Here is a 21,078-nt window from a genome sequence, read left to right on the forward strand (position 1 = left end):
AATAGCTTTAAATAGCTTTTAGAAAATAAAATAAAAATCAACAGAAATGAGACAAGTTAGAAAGGCAATGAAATCTTTGGGGCTGCTTTTTGTGGATGGCGGTGGGGGGGGGGGGTTGTTGGAAGACACATTGCTTCCAAATCACAGCTATGCTAAAATCCTGGATCTCATCATTGGTTTACATGGGCAGCTTTCGTTCCAAGACCATGAGATGGGCTGATCTTATTTCCTTGTATCTCTGGTTTCACCTCAAAATGAAGTGAAAGGTCTCTGCTCAAACCAGGGGCACCAATTATAGGGGGCAGGAGGAGCTTGGGCCCCCTCAATATTTGTGGGCAAGGGGCTGAGCACCCCAATATGGAGAGGGTCACCATCCTCCACCACTGCCGGGCGAGTACTCACGTGCCAGGCAGGGGCAATACAGAGAGGGTGAAGATCATTCTCGGTGCCCCCTTCCCCTGACACCGCTGGGCAAGCACTTGCCCAGCGGTGGCAGGGGATGGTGACCCTCTCAAAATTGGGGGAGGGCTCAGCCCTCTGCCCGAAAATATGGAGAAGGCTGAAGCTGGGCGGGACACAAGGAGGGTGAAGATCACACTGTGCCCCCTTCCCCTGCCACTGATGGGAGAGTGCTCAAGCCCCCGGGCAGGGGCCGAGCATGTCATGTGACACCAGGCCCCTTCAAGGGGTGGGGGGTTGGCACCCCTGGCTCACACCATACACTTAAAGCACTATTATACAACTTCAACAGTCATGGCTTCCCCTAAAGAATTCAGGGAACTGTAGTTTGTTAAGGGTGATTCAGGGGCTGGGGCGGGTGGCAACTGTTAAAGTGCAATAAAATGCTTTAAAAATGTACGGTATGGTGTCTAATTGAAGAGCAACTGCACCTTTCACAGGGTGTCATGACAGAAAAAACACTTCATTCTTTCCACACAATAATGCAGGGGTCAGCAAACTTTTTCAGCAGGTGGTTGGTCCACTGTCCCTCAGACCTTGTGAGGGGTCGGACTATATTTTGAAGGGGGAAAAAATTCCTGTGTCCCACAAATAACCCAGAGATGCATTTTAAATTAAAGCACACATTCTACTCGTGTAAAAACACCAGGCAGGCCCCACAAATAACCCAGAGATGCATTTTAAATAAAAGGACACATTCTACTCATGTAAAAACACTAGGCAGGCCCCACAAATAACCCAGAGATGCATTTTAAATTAAAGCACACATTCTACTCATGTAAAAACACTAGGCAGGCCCCACAAATAACCCAGAGATGCATTTTAAATAAAAGGACACATTCTACTCATGTAAAAACACACTGATTCCCAGACCGTACACGGGCTGGATTTAGAAGGCGATTGGGTCAGATCCGGCCCCCGGGCCTTAGTTTGCCTACCCATGCAATAATGTTATTAACCTCTACAACCGCGGTTCCAGTCACCATTCTCTTTCAAAATAAAAAATGCTGCAAGCACTTACAGGGAAATCCTATGCATTCCTAGTACAAAAGCTCCAGCCTTGCAAGGTCTCCAGCAACGTTACTGTTTTAATTGCTTTGCGTCATTTACCTTTTCTTCGGCTGGATACGTGGATGTCTGAACTTTCCTGAACACAATTTAGAGAGTATGACCCCACCACCACCACCCCAAAAAAGAGAGAGAGAGTGAGTTCTGAGCTTGGCATCTTCGTTCTAGATCTCCATTGATAACCTGTCGGTTTTCAGGATGTCGTATCCTCTGAGGCCCTCTCTCACTTTTGCCTGTTTTGTTTGTGAAGAGCCGTTGCTCGTTATTGCTCATTCTGCGCCTGTAACAAAGACAGCGCAACACACAGAGCCGCAGATATTTTCAGTCTTCCAGTGCTTTGTGCTCTCTGTATAAAATTGGATTTGACATGGTGACGTGAGTACAACATGGGGCTATTATTACTCTGAAATGCCCTTGCTGTGGATTGCATTTGATTTAGAGGTGTGTTTAGTCAGTGAAGGGGACTCCTGCTTGCTCGTTGATAAAGCATTGCTATGAGTGCTGCAAATAGTCGTGACTGCAGTCAAATTAAGATATTATTTCCAAATGGGGAAGATTTTTCTCCCAGTAATTTATCAAGGAAGTCATGGAGGAAACATCTGGCTGCTTTCATGCTTAAGATATTTTATGGCTCTCAGTTTGTGGACAGCAGAATAAAGGACTGTAGGTTCAACAGAAAACCCGAAGTCTGAAGCATAACCAATTTGAGGCTTATTCTTGTACATTTTGAGAATTTATATTTTGTGTTTAACGCTCCCAGCCTCCCCATCCCACCCGTACAGTTGATCTTGAGAATATGGTGTTCAGTTCAGTGGGCTGACCTGCATTGGATATTTGTGACTATGGCTAATATGTGTATGTGAGGAAGTTTGTGTGTTTTTTTTATTATAAAAAAGTGTGGCAGTATCAAGCTGGGCAAGAGCATCTCATCACCATTTTAAGGGACAAGAAGAGGAGATTCATGCTACCATTTTGAAAATCCGACTGAGGAGGATGAGGTAATTATTTTTCTATCTGTAGTTTGAAAGCCAGGACAAGACTATTCCTATCTATTTCCTGAATACATATTCACACTATAACTTTCAATCCTGGCTCGACACCCATGCTCAAGGTTTTCCAGAAATAAGGAGCCATAACCTTGAAATGTGACCATTTGCTCCCACCAGTCATCATGTTCCCAGAAATGCATGCCTTCTGCCACCTTTTATTGTGTGGATTCATTTAGTGAAAGCTTATACTCTTCGACTTGTTGCAGTTTTCAAATAAACTTTGGAGAATTTTTATTATTTGTTTGTTCAGAAATTGCCAACTATGAACAATTTAGCATTGTAACAAAACCTCTCAAACTGGCATCATATGCATAGAAGAAATTGTGTTGCTTTTAACTATTTTTCCACATGTTTACTTGCATATCTTAATGCATTTAGTAATTTCCTATGTTCCCAGTAGCTATATTACTCATACCCAACAACAACAACAACAACAACAACAACAACAACAACAACAACAAATCTTGTCTGTTCCAATTGTCCCTGTTTACCAGACAGGGACTTAGAAACAGTTCAGATTTTCTGGGATTAACCTTGTTAAGTAACTTTTCTATGTTTGTGTTTGAAGGCAAGTTTGATTTGCATGGCTGTATAGATTGTATCCAGACTCATTTAGTCAGGATTTAGCCCCATTTATTCCAAATCAACAGGATTCGATTCTTTAGGTTTCAGTCCCAGTTTTTTCCAATTCTCTACCAGTGTATAAATCATGTGTAGGTGACCTATGGCCCAGATGTTATTGTATTCCAACTCCCCTCCAATCCCAGCCAACATGACCATGGTCATGGATGATGGCAGTTGTAGTAGTCCAACAATATATGGAGGGCCAGAAGTTCCACACCCATGTTGTAAATGCGCATTCGTGTATTTTTGAAAAAATATAAAGAACCCCTGGGTGGTTAAGTCTAGTCAAATGTGACTATGGGGTGCGGCACTCATCTCGCTTCAGGCCGAGGGAGCCGGTGTTTGTCCACAGACAGCTTTCCTGGTCATGTGGCTAGCATGACTAAACCACTTCTAGCACAATAGGACACATTGGCGGAAGCCAGAGCGCACAGAAATGCTATTTACCTTCCCGCCACAGCAGTACCTATTTATCTACTTGCACTGGTATGCTTTCGAACTGCTAGGTTGGCAAAAGCTGGGACAGAGCAATGGGAGCTCACCCCATCAAGTGCACTGTTTCCTTCAGCCCATAACCATTTGTCCAGGAAGTATGTTACTACATTTGTGTGCATTGCAGCTATTCTGTAACAAATATAACCATATCCATGTTAAACACTTCATTAAACCTCTTTTTTCTATAAAAAAAAATGCTAGTTTACTAGCAGACCCTGCTTCTCTCAAGGACAAGCTGTTGAAGACTAAATGAATGTAGCATAACGCAGGGGGAGAAGAGCATTATGTGATGCAGAATGGGAGAGCAAAGTGTAAAGGCAGCAGTCCTTGTTGTGAGACTAAATGGGTGATAAGCACACAAGTGCAGCTTTGTCTACTTGCAAAATGTTGGAGGGCATTCCACTCCTTTGCTTTTCTGAGTAGCATAAGTTCAGTCTCGGATGCCATTTCCTGCTGGGGTAATAAGCACTAGTGGCTGCAATTGAGATTGGGGGCTTTTTGATTGGGCTGTGCTCTTGTTTTCTTATAGAGCGGGCACTACAGTGGTACCTCGGGTTACATACGCTTCAGGTTACAAACTCTTCTAACCCAGAAATAACGCTTCAGGTTAAGAACTTTGCTTCAGCGGGAGGTCCCATTAGCTTAAGTGGTGCTTCAGGTTAAGAACAGTTTCAGGTTAAGAACGGACCTCCAGAACGAATTAAGTTCTTAACCCGAGGTACCACTGTACAGTGGTGCCCCGCTAGATGAATGCCTCGCTAGACGAAAAACTCGCTAGACGAACGGCATTCGCTAGCGGAAGGCTGCCCCGCAAGACGAAAATGTCAATGGGGCTGCCTCACAAGACAATATTTTTTTTTAAGCGAAAACCACTACTTTGTATTGGTGCTTCGCTAGACAAAAAAATCGCTCTACGAAGACACTTGTAGAACGAATTATTTTCGTCTAGCGGGGCACCACTGTATAAGACTTTATAATACCAAGATAATCACTAGAGGCATACCGCTGAATGCCGGTTGCTCAAAAAGAAGAGTAGGAAAGGGCTGTTGCCCTCAAGTACAGTTTGTGGGCTTCTCATCAGCATATGGGTGGCCCCTGTAGGATGCAGGACTTGATAGGTCTTTAAGCTGATACATCAGGGCTATTCCTATGCAATTAATATATTAGATATGCATGCTGCCTTTCCCATGAAGAGCCTGGGGTGATGTACGGTATGGATTTATGCTATCTTGTCCTCACAACATTCAAGCTATGAAGTAGGTGAGACTTAAAGCCTGTTGTGTCCTTGGCCATGCAATGAGCTAGATGTGTGGTGCGTCAAATTCAGGTCTCCCTAGTCCACATGTCACACTTGGTTCATGACTTTATAAACAGTTTGGGCGCAGGTCAAACCATACAGTTGCAGCAAAATACATGTGTAGCAGTATTTTGTTGATGAGAGATTGCTGCTCCTTGCTTTCCAAATTGTTGAGCAGCTGACAAATTGATCCCATGTGCTAACTCAACTCATTTTATGTGTACTGGACAAATATAGATTGCCCCAACATTGAAGAATGACATGCTCCATCGTGTGCAGATGCTCCATCGTGTGCAGATGATACTGTCCTTTTCTTTGAGTGTCAGAATGTGGTCCTTCATTCCCAAGCCCTGATTACTTTACTTGTGTTGTCCTTTATCTCCTTGGAGTTTTGGAGGCCACTTTCAAAGACTCTTTGCCTGTGTGTTCTATCTACGTATGTGAAAGAGACTTCACAATAATTTATGTTGCCTTAGAAAAAAAAAAAAGCTGAAGCACATTGTCTGACTATGCTGAAGCCCTATTTGCATACTTTGTAAATATTTTGTGCTTCTGAAGTGGGTCTGCATAATACAGATTGTCTTTGCATTCTGCTTTCAAAACAGCTCCCATTTGATATGCCTATATTTTTTTTCACAAGTTAGAAAATATTTCTGACATTTTCAATGTTGAACGCATAAAGTTAGCTACCAGGTAAGGAATGGAAGGAAACTCCTAGAAACTTTACATGCTGCTTCGTCCTGATTTACAGACTTCACGAAGGACATATATAATGTTACTTTTTAAATGTAAGTAATGTTGTTTCTGTGTATCTTCTAATATAGGCTTCCTCAACCTCGGCCCTCCAGATGTTTTTGGCCTACAACTCCCATGATCTCTAGCTAGCAGGAGCAGTGGTCAGGGATGATGGGAATTGTAGTCTTAAAACATCTGGAGGGCCGAGGTTGAGGAAGCCTGTCCTAATATGTACTTTCCTTAGTTTGTGTGGCTGCCAAAGAAGTAAGCCAGTGGTCAGGTGGCCCAATCCACAAAAGAGAGTTTTGACAACGTCTAAGGGGAGAGAAGGTTTTTTCAAGGTGTAAAGGAATGGGGTGGGTGAGTTTGATGAGTGAAGCGAACAGTGACTCATCCCCTAGTAATAGCATATATTTCTTTGTTTTCTACATTCCCCCCTTACCCCAACAATAATGGAAAGGTACACCATTTCCATGAAAGCCTATTAAAATGATGTAGCTGAAGGCCAAATAATATTTAGATATGAAGACTATGCTCTCTGCCTTCTTCTGAAGCGCCAAAGGACTAAATTTTCTGCTCATGATACCTTCGACAAAGGTTCTAGGTCCCACGATCCACTGGATGTGGGTTGAGCTACCCACAACCACTAGTCATTATGGCAGTAGAGTCTGGCCCATTTGGGTAAATGTGACACAGCACCACTAACCTCATTAAGAAGTCCCCACATCCCTGCCTACTTAAAACCAGTCCAAAGAGGTGTCACTGTAACCCCTTCCTCCTTAGTCTCAATGGTCTCGTGCAGAAAGGATCTGCCAGTTTTGGTTTCTCATTTGTCTAATCTTAAATTCAGTTTTCTGGATTTCTGAAGCAATCTACATTAGAAGAAGGGGGGGAACCCTCCTGAAAACTAACCAGCAGTTTTGGTGTGGATTTCCCCTAATAAGCACATTGTTGTGTTCAGTTTTGACATGCACACTTTTTGCAAGAATTTTTTTGCTAATATAATGCATTTCTATATATTATTTTCACTAATATATAACTTTTGGGGACACTTTCCCCTAATATGTGTCCTTTTTGGTAAACATTGTTTCAGTTTCAGAGCTGCAACACAAAATTCAGCTAACAGAACAGGTGTTTATAGAATAAATTCAATTTATGAAATGCCGAGCTCTTATGAAATATACTCAACCAGATGAAATGCAGCCTTTAGCTTTTAATTAGAAATCTGAAGAATCTTGCAATGAAGTGTTACAATTTAAAATGCTAGTGGGAAATAGGAACGCCAACAAAGAAAAGGAAAATGTATCCAGTCTTGATTGATTACTTTCTTCATTCCTTGACTTTCAGTCACAAAGAGAAGAAAAAATATGCTTTCTAATAATATCATCCACATGCCATTATGCATCTTCCCCTGTTGTGTTCAGCAGAAGGAAACCATTGTATGTACTATAGGTTGTGCTCTCACACAACAACAACAACAACAACAACAAATATTCAGCCAGTCACTTGCATAATCTGAGTTTGCACTCCAAAAATACCATCCAGAATCTTTATAGCAATGTGTGCAGGCTCCTTAGCAGACAAACCGAAGTACAGTACAAAGAATTTCTTAGCACCTGAGAATTGCTGTGATATAACATTATTTTCCTAACATGAGGGCAGATAGAGCTCGTCAACCTGGGTAGGAAGCCCATGTAGGAATGACCTCTCCCCACATCAAATAGGGGGGAACTTTTGCGTGGTCACGTGCTGCCCCCTGGATCCCAGTATGGCTCCTGGTAGTTTGGACTGGCTTCATCCTCCCCAGGCAGGATACCTCAGTCAGCCGCCCAGTCCCGCCTGGGGAGGCGTTGCCAGGGTATTGGCCAAGTAAGGGCAGGGACCACACAATAGAAGGTGTAGCTTACCTGGGCAGTGGCAGTCTGACTCCAGAGCTTCTCTCACCCTCCACTCCCTCAATTAAGTCTTATTTTGCAGGTTAACCTCTTCTCCACAGGTACGCAGGCACTGCTATGTCAAGGCCACTGTTGAAGGGTTGGAAAGGAATTTTCCTACATTGGCAGGTTTTCCCTTTCCCATAGCAATACGTCACAACTTTGGCAGTTTCAGTCCTTGGGCGGAATCCTTTAGTCTATCTTCCTAAATGGGGGAGGGGCTGACCCTAGCCTCCTTTGCGGCAGCGATACCAGCGTTCCCTGTTAAAGGGGTCTTGCGGGCGGAGGCATTGGCCATATGCCGAGAAGTTGTCACTGCTCTCCCCCTCCAGCGGCGGCGAACGGGGGGCAGGCTCTCTGCTTGAACATATGTTCTCCAGAGCCAGCCCAATCCCCACACATTCTGGATAACCCTGAAGTCTCCCAGATCCCCGGCTGAGGACTGGGAAGTATAAACACCCAATGCCTGAGCCAATGTCTCCCTACATCTGAATCATAATCAAGTTGTGGCCAATTTTAATCCCATAGCACGTTGTCTTGTGTCATTATTCTGCTCAGGGGTCGCCTGGGGTTTGGGGAACTCCGCCTGTCTATGCAAAAGGCAAACTCTGATCATAAACTTCTGTTGCCTTGAGGCTACACTCATTTGTGAGAATGGTGTTGGGAATAAACCCCAAGAACCCATACCTTCTGCTTTGTAGGACATCTTCAGGATAAGAAAGGCTAAAGAGCAAACACTACACAAATCTGGAGTAAAGTCCCCAAGACAATTGGATGGTGTCTTGTGAGCCTCCTTTCAGCAACTCCTGCAGCCAAGCTTGCGCTGTTTTTCTTTCGACCACATCAGTGAGACCAAGAGAAAGGTCTTGTAGTTCGGGCAGCTCAAGACCTCCATACACACTGCCCAGGCTTCCCCCCTTGAGAGGTCACTTCAGTCCAGCTAAGCAGCAAAAATGATGCAGGATGCAGCAGTTATGAGTTACTGGTCTCTGCAGCTGCAGCAGGTACTGTGATGCTCCAGCAGTTGGACCTCACTCCCAGAGGCGCACTCCATTGTCTCTTGAGACCGACGAGTTTGCACATATTTGTCCATTGATTAGTTGGGGCACTGCACCATTTAATTCTCACTAGATGCATAAAGACTTTAACATTAGAAACTGTTACATTCAGAAAGGGAATTCTTCTCGTGGCAGTTTATCCGATTCTTAACATCTTTCGCAGAATGCCACTGGGATTTTTCATTTTGTCCCATGCAGCCGTATCAGAGCTGAAAGGAAGGGACCTTGACTTAATGTCTTATCTGAAGGACGACATCTCTAACTGCGCAGAACACATCCCTTAGCACTGTACTGCAGCGTCAGCATTAGGTATGAGTGAAAAGTGCTGAGGTGTGGACTTTGAGCCCGTAATGTTTCTTCTTCTTCTTTTTGTCCAGAGATTAGAGAATTATAGTTGATGGGGTGGGGGTGGGGTACTCCAATAAAAATCAGTAGGGAAATGGATCTGTCAAATAATTGCAGAGCACAAGTATGATAAAAAGTGTTGATTTAAAGGTCACTCTCAGCTTAAACTAGTCAGCTGTGGCAGCTCTCTTAGTTTTGACGTTAAAATGATGGGAAATAAAATGCAAATGATAATCTGTTAATTGATGGGAAGAATTGATGGGTTAAAAATCTAGTGGAGGATTCTACTGCTGAACTATCCAAGCAGGTTTCTTGGTGAGTTAATGACCCTAAGTATGGTTGTTAATATAACGAAGTGGGTTGTTTGGTGCCAAAGGGTAAATGGGTGGACCTCCTCCCTCACCTGGCTGGTAGGGAGAAAGACAGAGTGCTAGTGACCTGAGAGCATGCTAGAAGCAGGTAGATGTTGGGAGAGAGCCGGGGTGCCAACCTGAATAAAATATGGGGGGAGGGACAGGTAAGCCCTGCCCCACATAATCACGTGATGCAGTGCACACAAGCCATTTGAATGACATTGCCCATCAACTTGGGGGCGACAGCTCAGCCCCCTCTAATATTTTACTGGGGTGCCCAAAGACCCATCAATCCCTAGGAGTTGGCTCCTGTGGAGAGAGCCATGCTTGATTTTTGCTTGATTCCAAGGCAGTGACTATGGGAGAAGCAAGACTTTCTGGAGTGTTAATGCTGTGAGCCGCTCCTTCTTAGGCTCTGGTTGTATATATGTGTAAATAAACCATATATCATAAAGACACCATGGTCTCCGTTGTCCCCCATTCCAAGGAAACCAAATCCTGGGTAAGCACCTGGAACCCCCTGAATCTCACAGTGCTCAGAGATTAGGGTGGTGTACAAAATTGTCTTCCTGTGAGTAGTTCCTCCATGGCTGTGGTAACACTTCAGACACCCAGTCCTGTGGGCAGTGGCATAGCAAGGTCAGGTGGTACCCAGTGTGGAAAATTTATGGTCAACCCCCCCCCCCACACACACACATTGAAATTATTAAAAGAAGGGAAAATAAGATACAGTTGCAAGTGTTATTTTCTGGTTTATTTACCTAACATTGTGAGCATAAGCACTTAAAACCTTTCCCCCCTAACTTTGTTCTCTGCAAATTTTGAAATCACACCGTCAAAAGCAATTCCTTTCGCTACTTTGTTTTCAGTTGACAACATGGCTAAGCCAGAGAGCCGAGCTTGACTCATAGTGGACCTAAGATAACTCTTGATTAATTTTAGTTTTGAAAAACTCCTCTCACATGATGTCTAGCAACGTAAACTGAATTTTAGAATAACTATTCGGAAATTTGAATTAAGGCTCGAAGCAAACAGGAAATTGCCCTAAAAATGACAATATATACATATATTTGTATTTACCTTTTAGGCTGTGTGCCTGTTTCAGCAATTCACATAAGCCTCTAGTAAAAAATATCATTTATGGAAAGAGCAGGAGTTATACAAACGGATCTTACTCGAAAATGTCAGAAAGCTACTTTGCAACTACTCACTTCTAACAAAGGATTGCATCCTCTGCAAGGAGATAGAGCAGCTTCAAGCCTATCTGCCTAATGATCAAACCACCACGTGCTAGTTGATGTCACACTATACAGCAGATGCACCTTGTGTTCATTGATCTGATGCTGAAGTCCACAGAGTGCTTAGTACTTCATTACTTAGCAAGTATATTGTCAGGGATATCCTCCTTCCCTTGGATGTTGCTCACGAGTAACGACAAGCCTTTAGGTAAGCTATAATTATTTATTGTCCATGATGAATTTACAGAGTCTCTGCAGTCATGTTTGCTCAGTCAGTTTCAGTTTCTCAGAGTGGCGGGCTTTCGCACACCCGCCAACACCACCAACAGCTAGGCACCCTGAGATGACGTCTGCGGCTCCCCCCCCCCCTCGGCTCATCTTCCTGTCTGTGACTGACGGTGCTGGGTCTCTCCTCGGTCATCATCAAGCCTGGCATCTCCCTCTCTTCCGGAGACATTTCCTGACGGGGGCTGGAGGAGGAGGATGAATCTGTGGAGATTATGGGTGGCTGTTCTCTATAACCCAGCGACCCCCCTTCCCTGGATAAGTTGCTATATTTTCTCCCAGCTCTGGCTTGCTCCCCTCTCTCTCCCTTCTCCTCCTGAGTAGTCCCTCTTTCCCTGACATCCAGCAACATAAAGTAAAGCACCAAGGACTTCATGCATCTGTAGACTAATTGTCAAACCCAAGGGGGGGGGGAATTCTCTATACGTTTACTTGGAAATTGCATACCTAATGGTACCTGTAGCATATTTGCTTCTCATTTCTATTGCTTATGAAATGCTTATGAGGGTGGCTTTTCTCTATACTTTTCATACACGGCTATGCTGCCTCTACAATACAATATTGTACAAAAATTCACCACTATGAATCTTTGCCAGGTAGTGTATAGAAAGAACCTTGACCATTAACAATATAATTCAGGGCTCAAAACCCAACTATTCATTCAAATATTTATCGGTAGTGGCACCCGTCCTGTGGAACGCCCTCCCATCAGATGTCAAGTAAATAAACAGCTATCTGACTTTTAGAAGACATATGAAGGCAGCCCTGTTTAGGGAAGTTTTTAATGTTCAATGTTTTATCGCTTTATTATTATTATTATTAGTAGTAGTAGTAGTAGTAGTATTCAGAGCAGTGTATTCTCCTGTTGTGTTCAATGAGTAAGTAAGTAAGTAATTAAGTTAGTAAGACTCGAGGGTGTGTACAAGGTGCTTGGATCAGTGAAGAAGAAGAAGAAGAGTTTGGATTTGATATCCCGCTTTATCACTACCTGAAGGAGTCTCAAAGCGGCTAACATTCTCCTTTCCCTTCCTCTCCCACAACAAACACTCTGTGAGTTGAGTGAGGCTGAGAGACTTCAAAGAAGTGTGACTAGCCCAAGGTCCCAAGCAGCTGCATGTGGAGGAGCGGAGACGCGAACCCGGTTCCCCAGATTACGAGTCTACCGCTCTTAACCACTACACCACACTGGCTCTCAACAACACTTGTGTTCTGGACCCTTCCCCTCTTTGCTGATAAATCTAGTACGGAGGGGGTAGCTGTCTGGCCTAGGGAGCTGATTAATGCCTGCTTGCAAGAAGGGATGCTCCCTTCCAGCTTGAAGGAGGCAGAGGTACAACTGTTGCTCAAGAAACCCTCCCTGGATTTGGAAAATCTAAGTAACTGCTGGCCAGTCACCAATCTGCCCTTCTTAGGCGAGGTTCTTGAGTGGTTGGTCACAAACCAGATCCATACACTCTTGGGGAAAACTGATTTTCTTGTTTCATTTCAATCAGGGTTTAGGCCTGGTTTTGGCACAGAAACTGCTTTGGTCACCCTGAATGATGACCTCTGTCGGGATAGAGGCAGGTGAAATGTGTCCCTGTTAATTCTCCTCAATCTCTCAGCAGCTTTCGATACCGTCAACAAATGTATCCTTCTAGAATGGCTGTCTGTGTTAGGGGTGGATGACGCCACTTTGTATTGGTACAACTTGGATTTCCATTTCCAAAGGAACTACTGCAACACATTATACATAGGGCAGCTTCTGAAGGTGGTGCAGAAACTTCAGCTGGTGCAGAATTCAACAGCCAGGTTGCTTACTGGGGTTGGGGGGCAAGATGGTTTGAGCATAGTACACTAATCCTGGACTGACTGCACTGCTGCCAATTAGTTGCAAAGTACAATTAGAAGGGCAATGCTGCTGCTTACTGTTATCAATACTTAATACTAATGTGGACGTAACACTACACCATGGATAGAGCAAACCATGGAAGAGAGAAGGGAATTTGTGTGATACCACTGAAAAGCATATGGAGGGGAATAAGTACATGAGCCTCTTGGTGCACACTGTTTCTTGGAAGTAACGAATTCTACAAGTCCAGCTTGTTTATGTTTCCACTCAGAATCAGTGCACAGTCTTATATTGCTACCACCATTTGAGATACACATCTCACATTCTGGCCTCAAGAAGGACAACAAATTGCTACATGAGTCTAGATTCTGCATGAGGTCAGAATATTTCCAGTTCTTTTTCCTAGAAGGAGGGGGGGGGGAATCAACATTTTGTCAATACACAACTTTGGATGCAAAAGTACAAAGGTGTCAAACAAATTGCCATTGCTGATCATGCACACAGATGAGCCTGTTAAGTATTGTTTTCAGTGGTTCATTACTGGATGGCAATAATTGTTACGATCACACAGCATATTAGAAGTTTCCATTTGACTGCTGCTAGCTTCATGGAAGCCATATGGTAACCTATGGGGTGGAAAAAGACAGATATTGATGGCAGACAGGAGCTGGTGAACTGATATTTACAGATGCTTTTATTACTACTTAAAAACCACAAATAAGCTCTAGAGTATTGTTGTGAAGTGGCGTAACCTTCTATCTTTTTCTTTCTTTAAAAAAAATTCATTTTTAATATGATAATAAGTTATACTTACCAACGCTGGACTTCTCAGGAACACTGGCCGTGTAAATTTCCTTGGTAAATTTAGGTTCATTGTCATTGATATCATGGATTTTAATGATGAATTCCGATTCGGGCTCCACTTGTCTTCCAGTCTTTCGGTCTATAGCCTTGGCACGTAGCACATACAGGGACTTTTCTTCTCTGTCCAGCTTTTTTGCTGCATGAATATCTCCTGTATGTTCATTTATAACGAATAGACTGCCAGCCCCATCTCCTGTTAATATGTATTTTAAACTTCCATCTCCTGTATCTTGGTCAGTGTGTAGCTTCGGGGATGTTAAAAAAGAGAGAGAAAGAAATGGGGGAAAGAAAGAAACACTCTATAAATATATGCATTGTTATTACAGACCAAATCTTTCAGCACATATGAATAAGTCTCTACAAATCTTGTCTGCAATTGAGGTCAGCAGTAGTTATCTTTTGCCTCACTGTTGCAGGGAAAAATTACAAAAGTAAGATTTTGGTCACACATGCAAAGCAGCTCGAACAAATTGATAAAGGACACAAAAGGATATAGAAGATAAGGCGGCAGCATTTAAACAATATGATGGCAATTGTAATGTAACTCTCCCGCCTCACAACAGTATTTCTGAAACCTATTGCCTTCTGGGAAGGGGGAAGCTTTTGCTAAGTTAAAAACCTGAAATGAAATCTAGGTCAGGATCCAAAGAGCTACTCCAGGTGTACCTGAGGGTTTTCGAAACTCCCCCTCAATTTTGAAAGTGGCTTTTGTCATTTGACAGTGGAAGCTGCTGTTGAGCGCCACAAATTCAAAGCCCCCTTGGGCAAGCAGAATTAGTCAAATGTTTTGCTTTCAACCCAAGACCCGTTTCTGTAGAATTGTAATGAGTGGGTGCTATATACGGATTAGGGACATGGGTGGCGCTGTGGGTTAAACCACAGAGCCTAGGGCTTGCTGATCAGAAGGTTGGCGGTTCGAATCCCCACAATGGGGTGAGCTCCCGTTGCTTGGTCCCTGCTCCTGCCAACCTAGCAGTTCAAAAGCAGGTCAAAGTGCAAGTAGATAAATAGGTACCGCTCTGGCGGGAAGGTAAATGGCATTTCTGTGTGCTGCTCTGGTTCGCCAAAAGTGGCTTAGTCATGCTGGCCACATGACCTGGAAGCTGTACGCCGGCTCCCTTGGCCAATAAAGCGAGATGAGTGCTGCAACCCCAGAGTCACCTGCGACTGGACCTAATGGTCAGCTGTCCTTTTACCTTTGCCTTTATATATGGATTGGAATGTTCACAGTTAAAATAGCAGTGAGCAGATCCAGGTGGGAATGGGGATTCAAATTCAGCCATCCAAGCCACTTTATCCAACCCTCTTTGAGTATCCTCCCCAGGCCTCCCCTTTCCCAGACCTCACTGACTTTGTTCTGCACCCTCCTTGACTCCTTTTGCCTGGCCGGTGTATGTTCTTGAACCACCCAACTCCTGCTTGCCTGGATAACGCACTGCATGCCTAGAACGCCCTGACATTTGTGTGGTTGAAAAGTACAACTGCTTTATCATCATAGAATTGTAGCGCTGGAAGAGACTCTGAGGATCATCCAGCCCAGCTCCCTGCAATGCAGGTGTCACCTCCATGTGAGCATTAAACACCCGTTCTCAGATAGAAAACTCAGTCTCCACACACCTTCCGGTCTGTCCCTGTCCACCATTTGAATGTCCCCCCCCCTCTCAGTGTGGAAATGTGATCTTCAGGCTGAAAAGCTTTCCTTATTTCTGCAGTAAGTGATAACCCTTGTGCTAGGTGCCACCCGAAACCAGCAGAGCACACAACAGAGTCTTATTTGAACATCTGCTCCATCTTTCCAAATTCCATCTCAAGACTGTGACCACACACAGTCTCCACGGTTTCACCATCAGCCAACTTTTTCCCTGTCCCGACTGCTTGCTCTGTTTGCCATCCAGGACGGGTCCACTTTCCATGGACCGCATTGGACAGGAGGGCCAGACTAGAGTGCCCCTCTGCAGAAAATTCAATATGGCTTTTTAAGAGACAGTCAGAAAGAATGCTAAGCAGTACATGATGCAAGATACACCCATTAAAACCAACAGCATTGCCAATTGGTTTAGCTCTTCCTGGACTGCTCAGATTCAGAATGCAAGGGGGGATTGCGTATTTAAAATCCTTTTAATTTTAATTTTTACATCCAGTAGCAGCCCATGTGGTAGGCAGGAGTCATGCACTTGCCCTCCCAAGACTGGCATCACTGCAGCTTAGCTTGTGGGGCTTGCATGAGGGAGGGCAGCAGCCAGACTGCAGCTGTGTGGATGCACTGGATGGATGCAACTGTGTGGATGCAATGGACAGGAACATTGGATTGATTTTGTTGGTGTGCCTGTGCAGGCCTGGCCTTGCCACCACCCTGTCCCATCCCAGCCCCATCCAGGGAGGCTGCAGGAAAGCTGATGTTCAGAATGTGGGTCCATAACTCCATCTCACCACTCAGACCACTACTTGTTGTTTTTGTTGTTCAGTCGTTCAGTCGTGTCTGACTCTTCGTGACACCATGGACCAGAGCACGCCAGGCACACCTATCCTTCACTGCCTCCCGCAGTTTGGCCAAACTCATGTTAGTAGCTTCGAGAACACTGTCCAACCATCTCATCCTCTGTCGTCCCCTTCTCCGTGTGCCCACCATCTTTCCCAACATCAGGGTCTTTTCCAGGGAGTCTTCTCTTCTCATGAGGTGGCCAAAGTACTGGAGCCTCGACTTCAGGATCTGTCCTTCTAGTGAGCACTCATGGCTGATTTCTTTGAGAATGGATAGGTTTGATCTTCTTGCAGTCCATGGGACTCTCAAGAGTCTCCTCCAGCACCATAATTCAAAAGCATCAATTCTTCGGCGATCGGCCTTCTTGATGGTCCAGCTCTCACTTCCGTACATTACTACTGGGGAAACCATAGCTTTAACTATACGGACCTTTGTCGGCAAGGTGATGTCTTTGCTTTTTAAGATACTGTCTAGGTTTGTCATTGCTTTTCTCCCAAGAAGCAGGTGTCTTCTAATTTCGTGACTGCTGTCACCATCTGCAGTGATCATGGAACCCAAGAAAGTGAAATTTCTCACTGCCTCCATTTCTTCCCCTTCTATTTGCCAGGAGGTGATGGGACCAGTGGCCATGATCTTAGTTTTTTTGATGTTGAGCTTCAGACCATAATTTGTGCTCTCCTCTTTCACCCTCATTAAAAGGTTCTTTAATTCCTCCTCACTTTCTGCCACTACTACTTACATCAAAAACTCCATGAAGGACTAGGTGGTGGCGGGGAAAACAGCCAGATGAGCTTTAGCCCAGCTCTCGCCCCATAAAATTTATATTTTGGGTGCAAGCAATCCTCCCACCCCACATGGAGGAACATTCAAACATAATGACCCCACCACCTGCATTTTGAATGTGTATTTCAACTGGATAGATACACACTTTACAAGATTGTTGTAAGGATCTGTCCCACTCATTAAAAGTATGCAGTGTCTCTGATGGCCTTGTGTTAAGGATAATGGTTTGATTTCCTTAAATGGGGATGTTCGCTTATGCTGAATTGCTGTGTATGTTTAGTATGCCCCCCCCCCTTTGGCAGTAGCTCTCTCATGTGATCAGCTGACTGTGAGTCACAAGAGAGAGGCTTTCCATTCTGTTGTGACTGTTAGTCAAGTAACTGTCATTTTTAACCGTTTTTCTGTTTCTCTGGATGCTGCTGAGAACAGTGTCGGTTGGGTCTGTCTGGGGTGAAGAAGGCAGAGGAAGATCCCTAAATGTTAATATGGAGAAACCTGTGCTTTCTATAAGGAACAAAGTGAATCAGTGTGAGATTGTAGGTATGTTCTTCTCAGTTATGTTTATGAACGCAAAGTTCTTTTCAATGTAAAGAGTCTGGACATTGCATATCATCAAAAATTATCTATCTATCTATAGAAAAGTAGGTGGGTAGGTAGGTGGATGGATTGATAGATAGATATAGATATCTATTGATCCATCCACCTACCTACCTACCTATCTACCTACCTACACAACACCTTGAACTTCCTAACCCCTGCCAGCTCTCATGAAAGAAGACCATATTGGGGAAAGTCAGGTTGTCATGTCCACACCATTACAAGGTAAATCAGTGCTCACCCCACCCTAATTCCTTCTAATTCCCATCTGTTCCTCCTTCTATGAGCATGTGTGATCTCTAAGCTCACTTTTAAAACCCCACCCAAAGATAAAAGATGGATTGCAGTTGTGATGCTTCGGGTTTAGCAGTGCCCATCTATCAGGGAGAACAGTGGCATTGTCAGTGCACAGAGCATGCACCACCTGCTATCCAAGGTATGAATTTCTAAATATGCCATGATCTGAACATTCATTTTCACTGAGATCCTAGTCATGCAAGCCATCTCTATTCTCCAGTAGCAGTAAAATCATTCAACATAAAATCAATCATAGTAATATGACAATACCTTTTGCTTTCTACCAGATGTGAGATTCCCGCCACCCCCAGCTTTCACTTTAGAAATACAGATACCTCAATTAAGGTATGTGATTGTACTGCCAAGCATTCAAGCATATTCTATTGAGCTTTGCTTTTCAGGAGGAAGTATCATTACCCTGGTTTTGTCTGAGCAGTTATCCAGGATCCTTTTCTTTAATTTATATATTTATCTTGTCAGCTTTACTTGAAATGAAACACTGGGTTAAAAAAAAAAAAAACACATCACCAGTGCTATTTTTGTTCAGGTAGGTGGACTGGTGTAAATGAAATAAATACTGAACTGTTTGCATTTACAGCAGTTGTGCAGAGCTGCTTTGATTTTTACCTCAAAAGTATACGTTTCTGGGAACGGAAAACTCTCCTGAAAATTATTTATCATTATTATTATTTATTAAATTTGTACACCACTTTATACCCGCAGGCCTTAGGGCAGTTCACTGGATAAAATCTTAATATGAAAACACAAAATACTTAATCAAAATAAAATAAAAACTAGAAGAACCCAATAACCACTCATCACATTTTTAAAAGGGCATTTAATGTTAATTAACCGAAGGCCTGCTTAAAGAGAAACATTTTTGCCTGGCGCCTAAAGGTGTATAATGAAGGCACCAGGTGAACTTCCCTGGGGAGAGCATTCCACAGACGGGGAGCCACTACAGCAAGGCCCATTCCTGTGTTGCCACCCTTCAGACCTCTCACGAAGGAGGCACACAAAGAAGGGCCTCAGAACATAATCTTAGGATACGAGTAAGTTCATATGGAAAGAGGCAGTCCTTGAGGAAAATTCCCTCAATCCTATCTATTTCTGTGGTTATTAGTAACCACTGTGCTCCTTTTCCCACATGTATGGTTGCTTTTATCACTTTGTCCCTCTAATTCAGGCATCCCCAAACTCGGCCCTCCAGATGTTTTGGGACTACAACTCCCATCATCCCTAGCTAACAGGACCAGTGGTCGGGGATGATGGGAATTGTAATCCCAAAACATCTGGAGGGCCGAGTTTGGGGATGCCTGCTCTAATTCATTACTTTTTCTAATGTTCCCAGCCAATCAGGGATAATGTACTGGCCTCAATCCTGAGGACATATTAAAGTTGTTAGAGTGATAGAAATGCTTCCGGTACTGATAATGTGGGCTCTTCCTCAGCCATTTTGCAGTGATCCCCCCATATGGGGGACAGCAGTCTACTTCCAATTCTGATGTAGCCTTTCACTTAACGACACACATTACATACTTTGGCTCACAACTAGTTCTGTGTAACACTGTTACAGCCTTATTTACAGCTGCATTGATTATGCGATAACAGATTTAAGACTTCTCCAGATGACCTATTTACTCAGCATTCATCCTGATTTGTACAAAGTTCATGTGGAGGTTCATGTGTGCTATTGCTTTCCAAGGCAAAATTACCACAAGGCATGGGGAGTTGCATATATACTGTAACAGGCTCCAGGGTGTCACTAGTTCTACTTGTGGCACTCTTGTTTAATGAGGCTTCACACCACAGACGAGAAGATGGCATATTACGGTAATACAAATTGATTTCTCCCCCTTCCTGAAGAATACATGCAATTATTGTGCAATGCCTTCTTTTATTTGTGTTCTGCTATTGCTGTCCTGATGGATACTTCCACAGTGTTTCGCACAATAGTCCACAAGAGGAAAGTAGGGAAATTGGGAAACTTATTTATCAGCCTGGCTGTGGAGGCATCTCTGTGGAGGCATAACCAGGATGCGGGTGGTGCTGTAGACTCAAACCACTGAGCCTCTTGGGCTTGCCAATCAGAAGGTCAGCGGTTTGAATCCCCGCAGTGGGGTGAGCTCCTGCTGCTCTGTCCTAGCTCCTGCCAACCTAGCAATTTGAAAACATGCTAGTGCAAGTAGATAAATAGGTACCGCTGCGGCAGGAAGAAAAACGGTGTTTCCGTGTGCTCTGGTTTCCGTCACAGTGTTCTGTTGTGCCAGAAACGGTTTAGTCATTCTGGCTACATGACCCAGAAAGCTGTCTGTGGAGAAATGGCGGCTTCCTCGGCCTGAAAGCGAGATGAATGCAACAACCCCATAGTCAACTTTGACTGGAGTTCACCGTCCAGGGGTCCTTTACCTTTACCTATGCTACCACCTGTGACATGTTTCAGGAAGGCTGCTTCCAATTGGCACTTCGTCATGAATGAATCCATTCCCATAATGCACAAAGGTCCCTCATGGAGATGGTTCATTAAAACTTTCAATGAAGACGAGTCCTCCATTCTTCTTCTTTTCTGATTCTGATTCCCACAACAACTCTCCCAATGTACACTGTGACCCATAATAACTTGACAATGTTATTGCAGGTATCCAGGCTACACACAAATCTATCCCTCTGTGTGACTCAAGATGCATTACCTTTATTTTGTTGCCAGAAACACAAAGTGGTCAGAAGGCGGGAGATGCTAGCTTAAATAACTGTATGGTCACCAACCCATTTGGTGTCAACATGTGTGCATGCAGGGGCATATCAAGGGGGGCATAGGGGGCGGACCGTCCCATGTTCCATAATGGAGGGGGTGACAAATTATCAAGGAACAATTACTACCTTACTAGGGTGGTTCATATAAAATACTTTCTTTTTGAAAATGCCTGCTCCAAAGGTCTTATCTTACTATACTAGGGATTATATAGCTATATATGAAATTTCATGCATATCGGTTAATATCATGACCCTCCTCCACCAAAATAGCTGTTTACTTGGCTGTTTTCCTATGTCGTGAAGGCTGAAATTTCAGTTCAGTGGAGACTTACTGTTCCCAACCCTAACCCTGTGGAAAGCCATCTAATTAGACTTTAATTTGATTTTGAGATGTTTTTAGGAGGTATTTTAATTATTGTTTGATTTTATACCAATGTTATGTATCTGATGTGAGCCACCCTGAACCCGACTTCAGCTGCAGAGGGCGGGATATAAATAAAAGTTTTTTATTATTATTCCTTGTTATTATT

General features: G+C 43.8%; 1 protein-coding gene across 1 annotated transcript in view; it reads right to left on the bottom strand.

The window, feature by feature from the left end:
* CDH9 (cadherin 9) overlaps positions 1–21,078 on the bottom strand; it is an 83,324-nt gene that overhangs the window by 44,305 nt on the left and 17,941 nt on the right. The window contains exon 2 of the mRNA XM_033154403.1: positions 13,586–13,880. Within this exon, the coding sequence (XP_033010294.1) occupies positions 13,586–13,880 (295 nt within the window). The remainder of the gene's footprint in view (positions 1–13,585; positions 13,881–21,078) is intronic.

This window comes from Lacerta agilis, chromosome 7 (assembly GCF_009819535.1).
Source record: "Lacerta agilis isolate rLacAgi1 chromosome 7, rLacAgi1.pri, whole genome shotgun sequence".
In the NCBI taxonomy this organism is placed as follows: Eukaryota; Metazoa; Chordata; class Lepidosauria; order Squamata; family Lacertidae; genus Lacerta; species Lacerta agilis.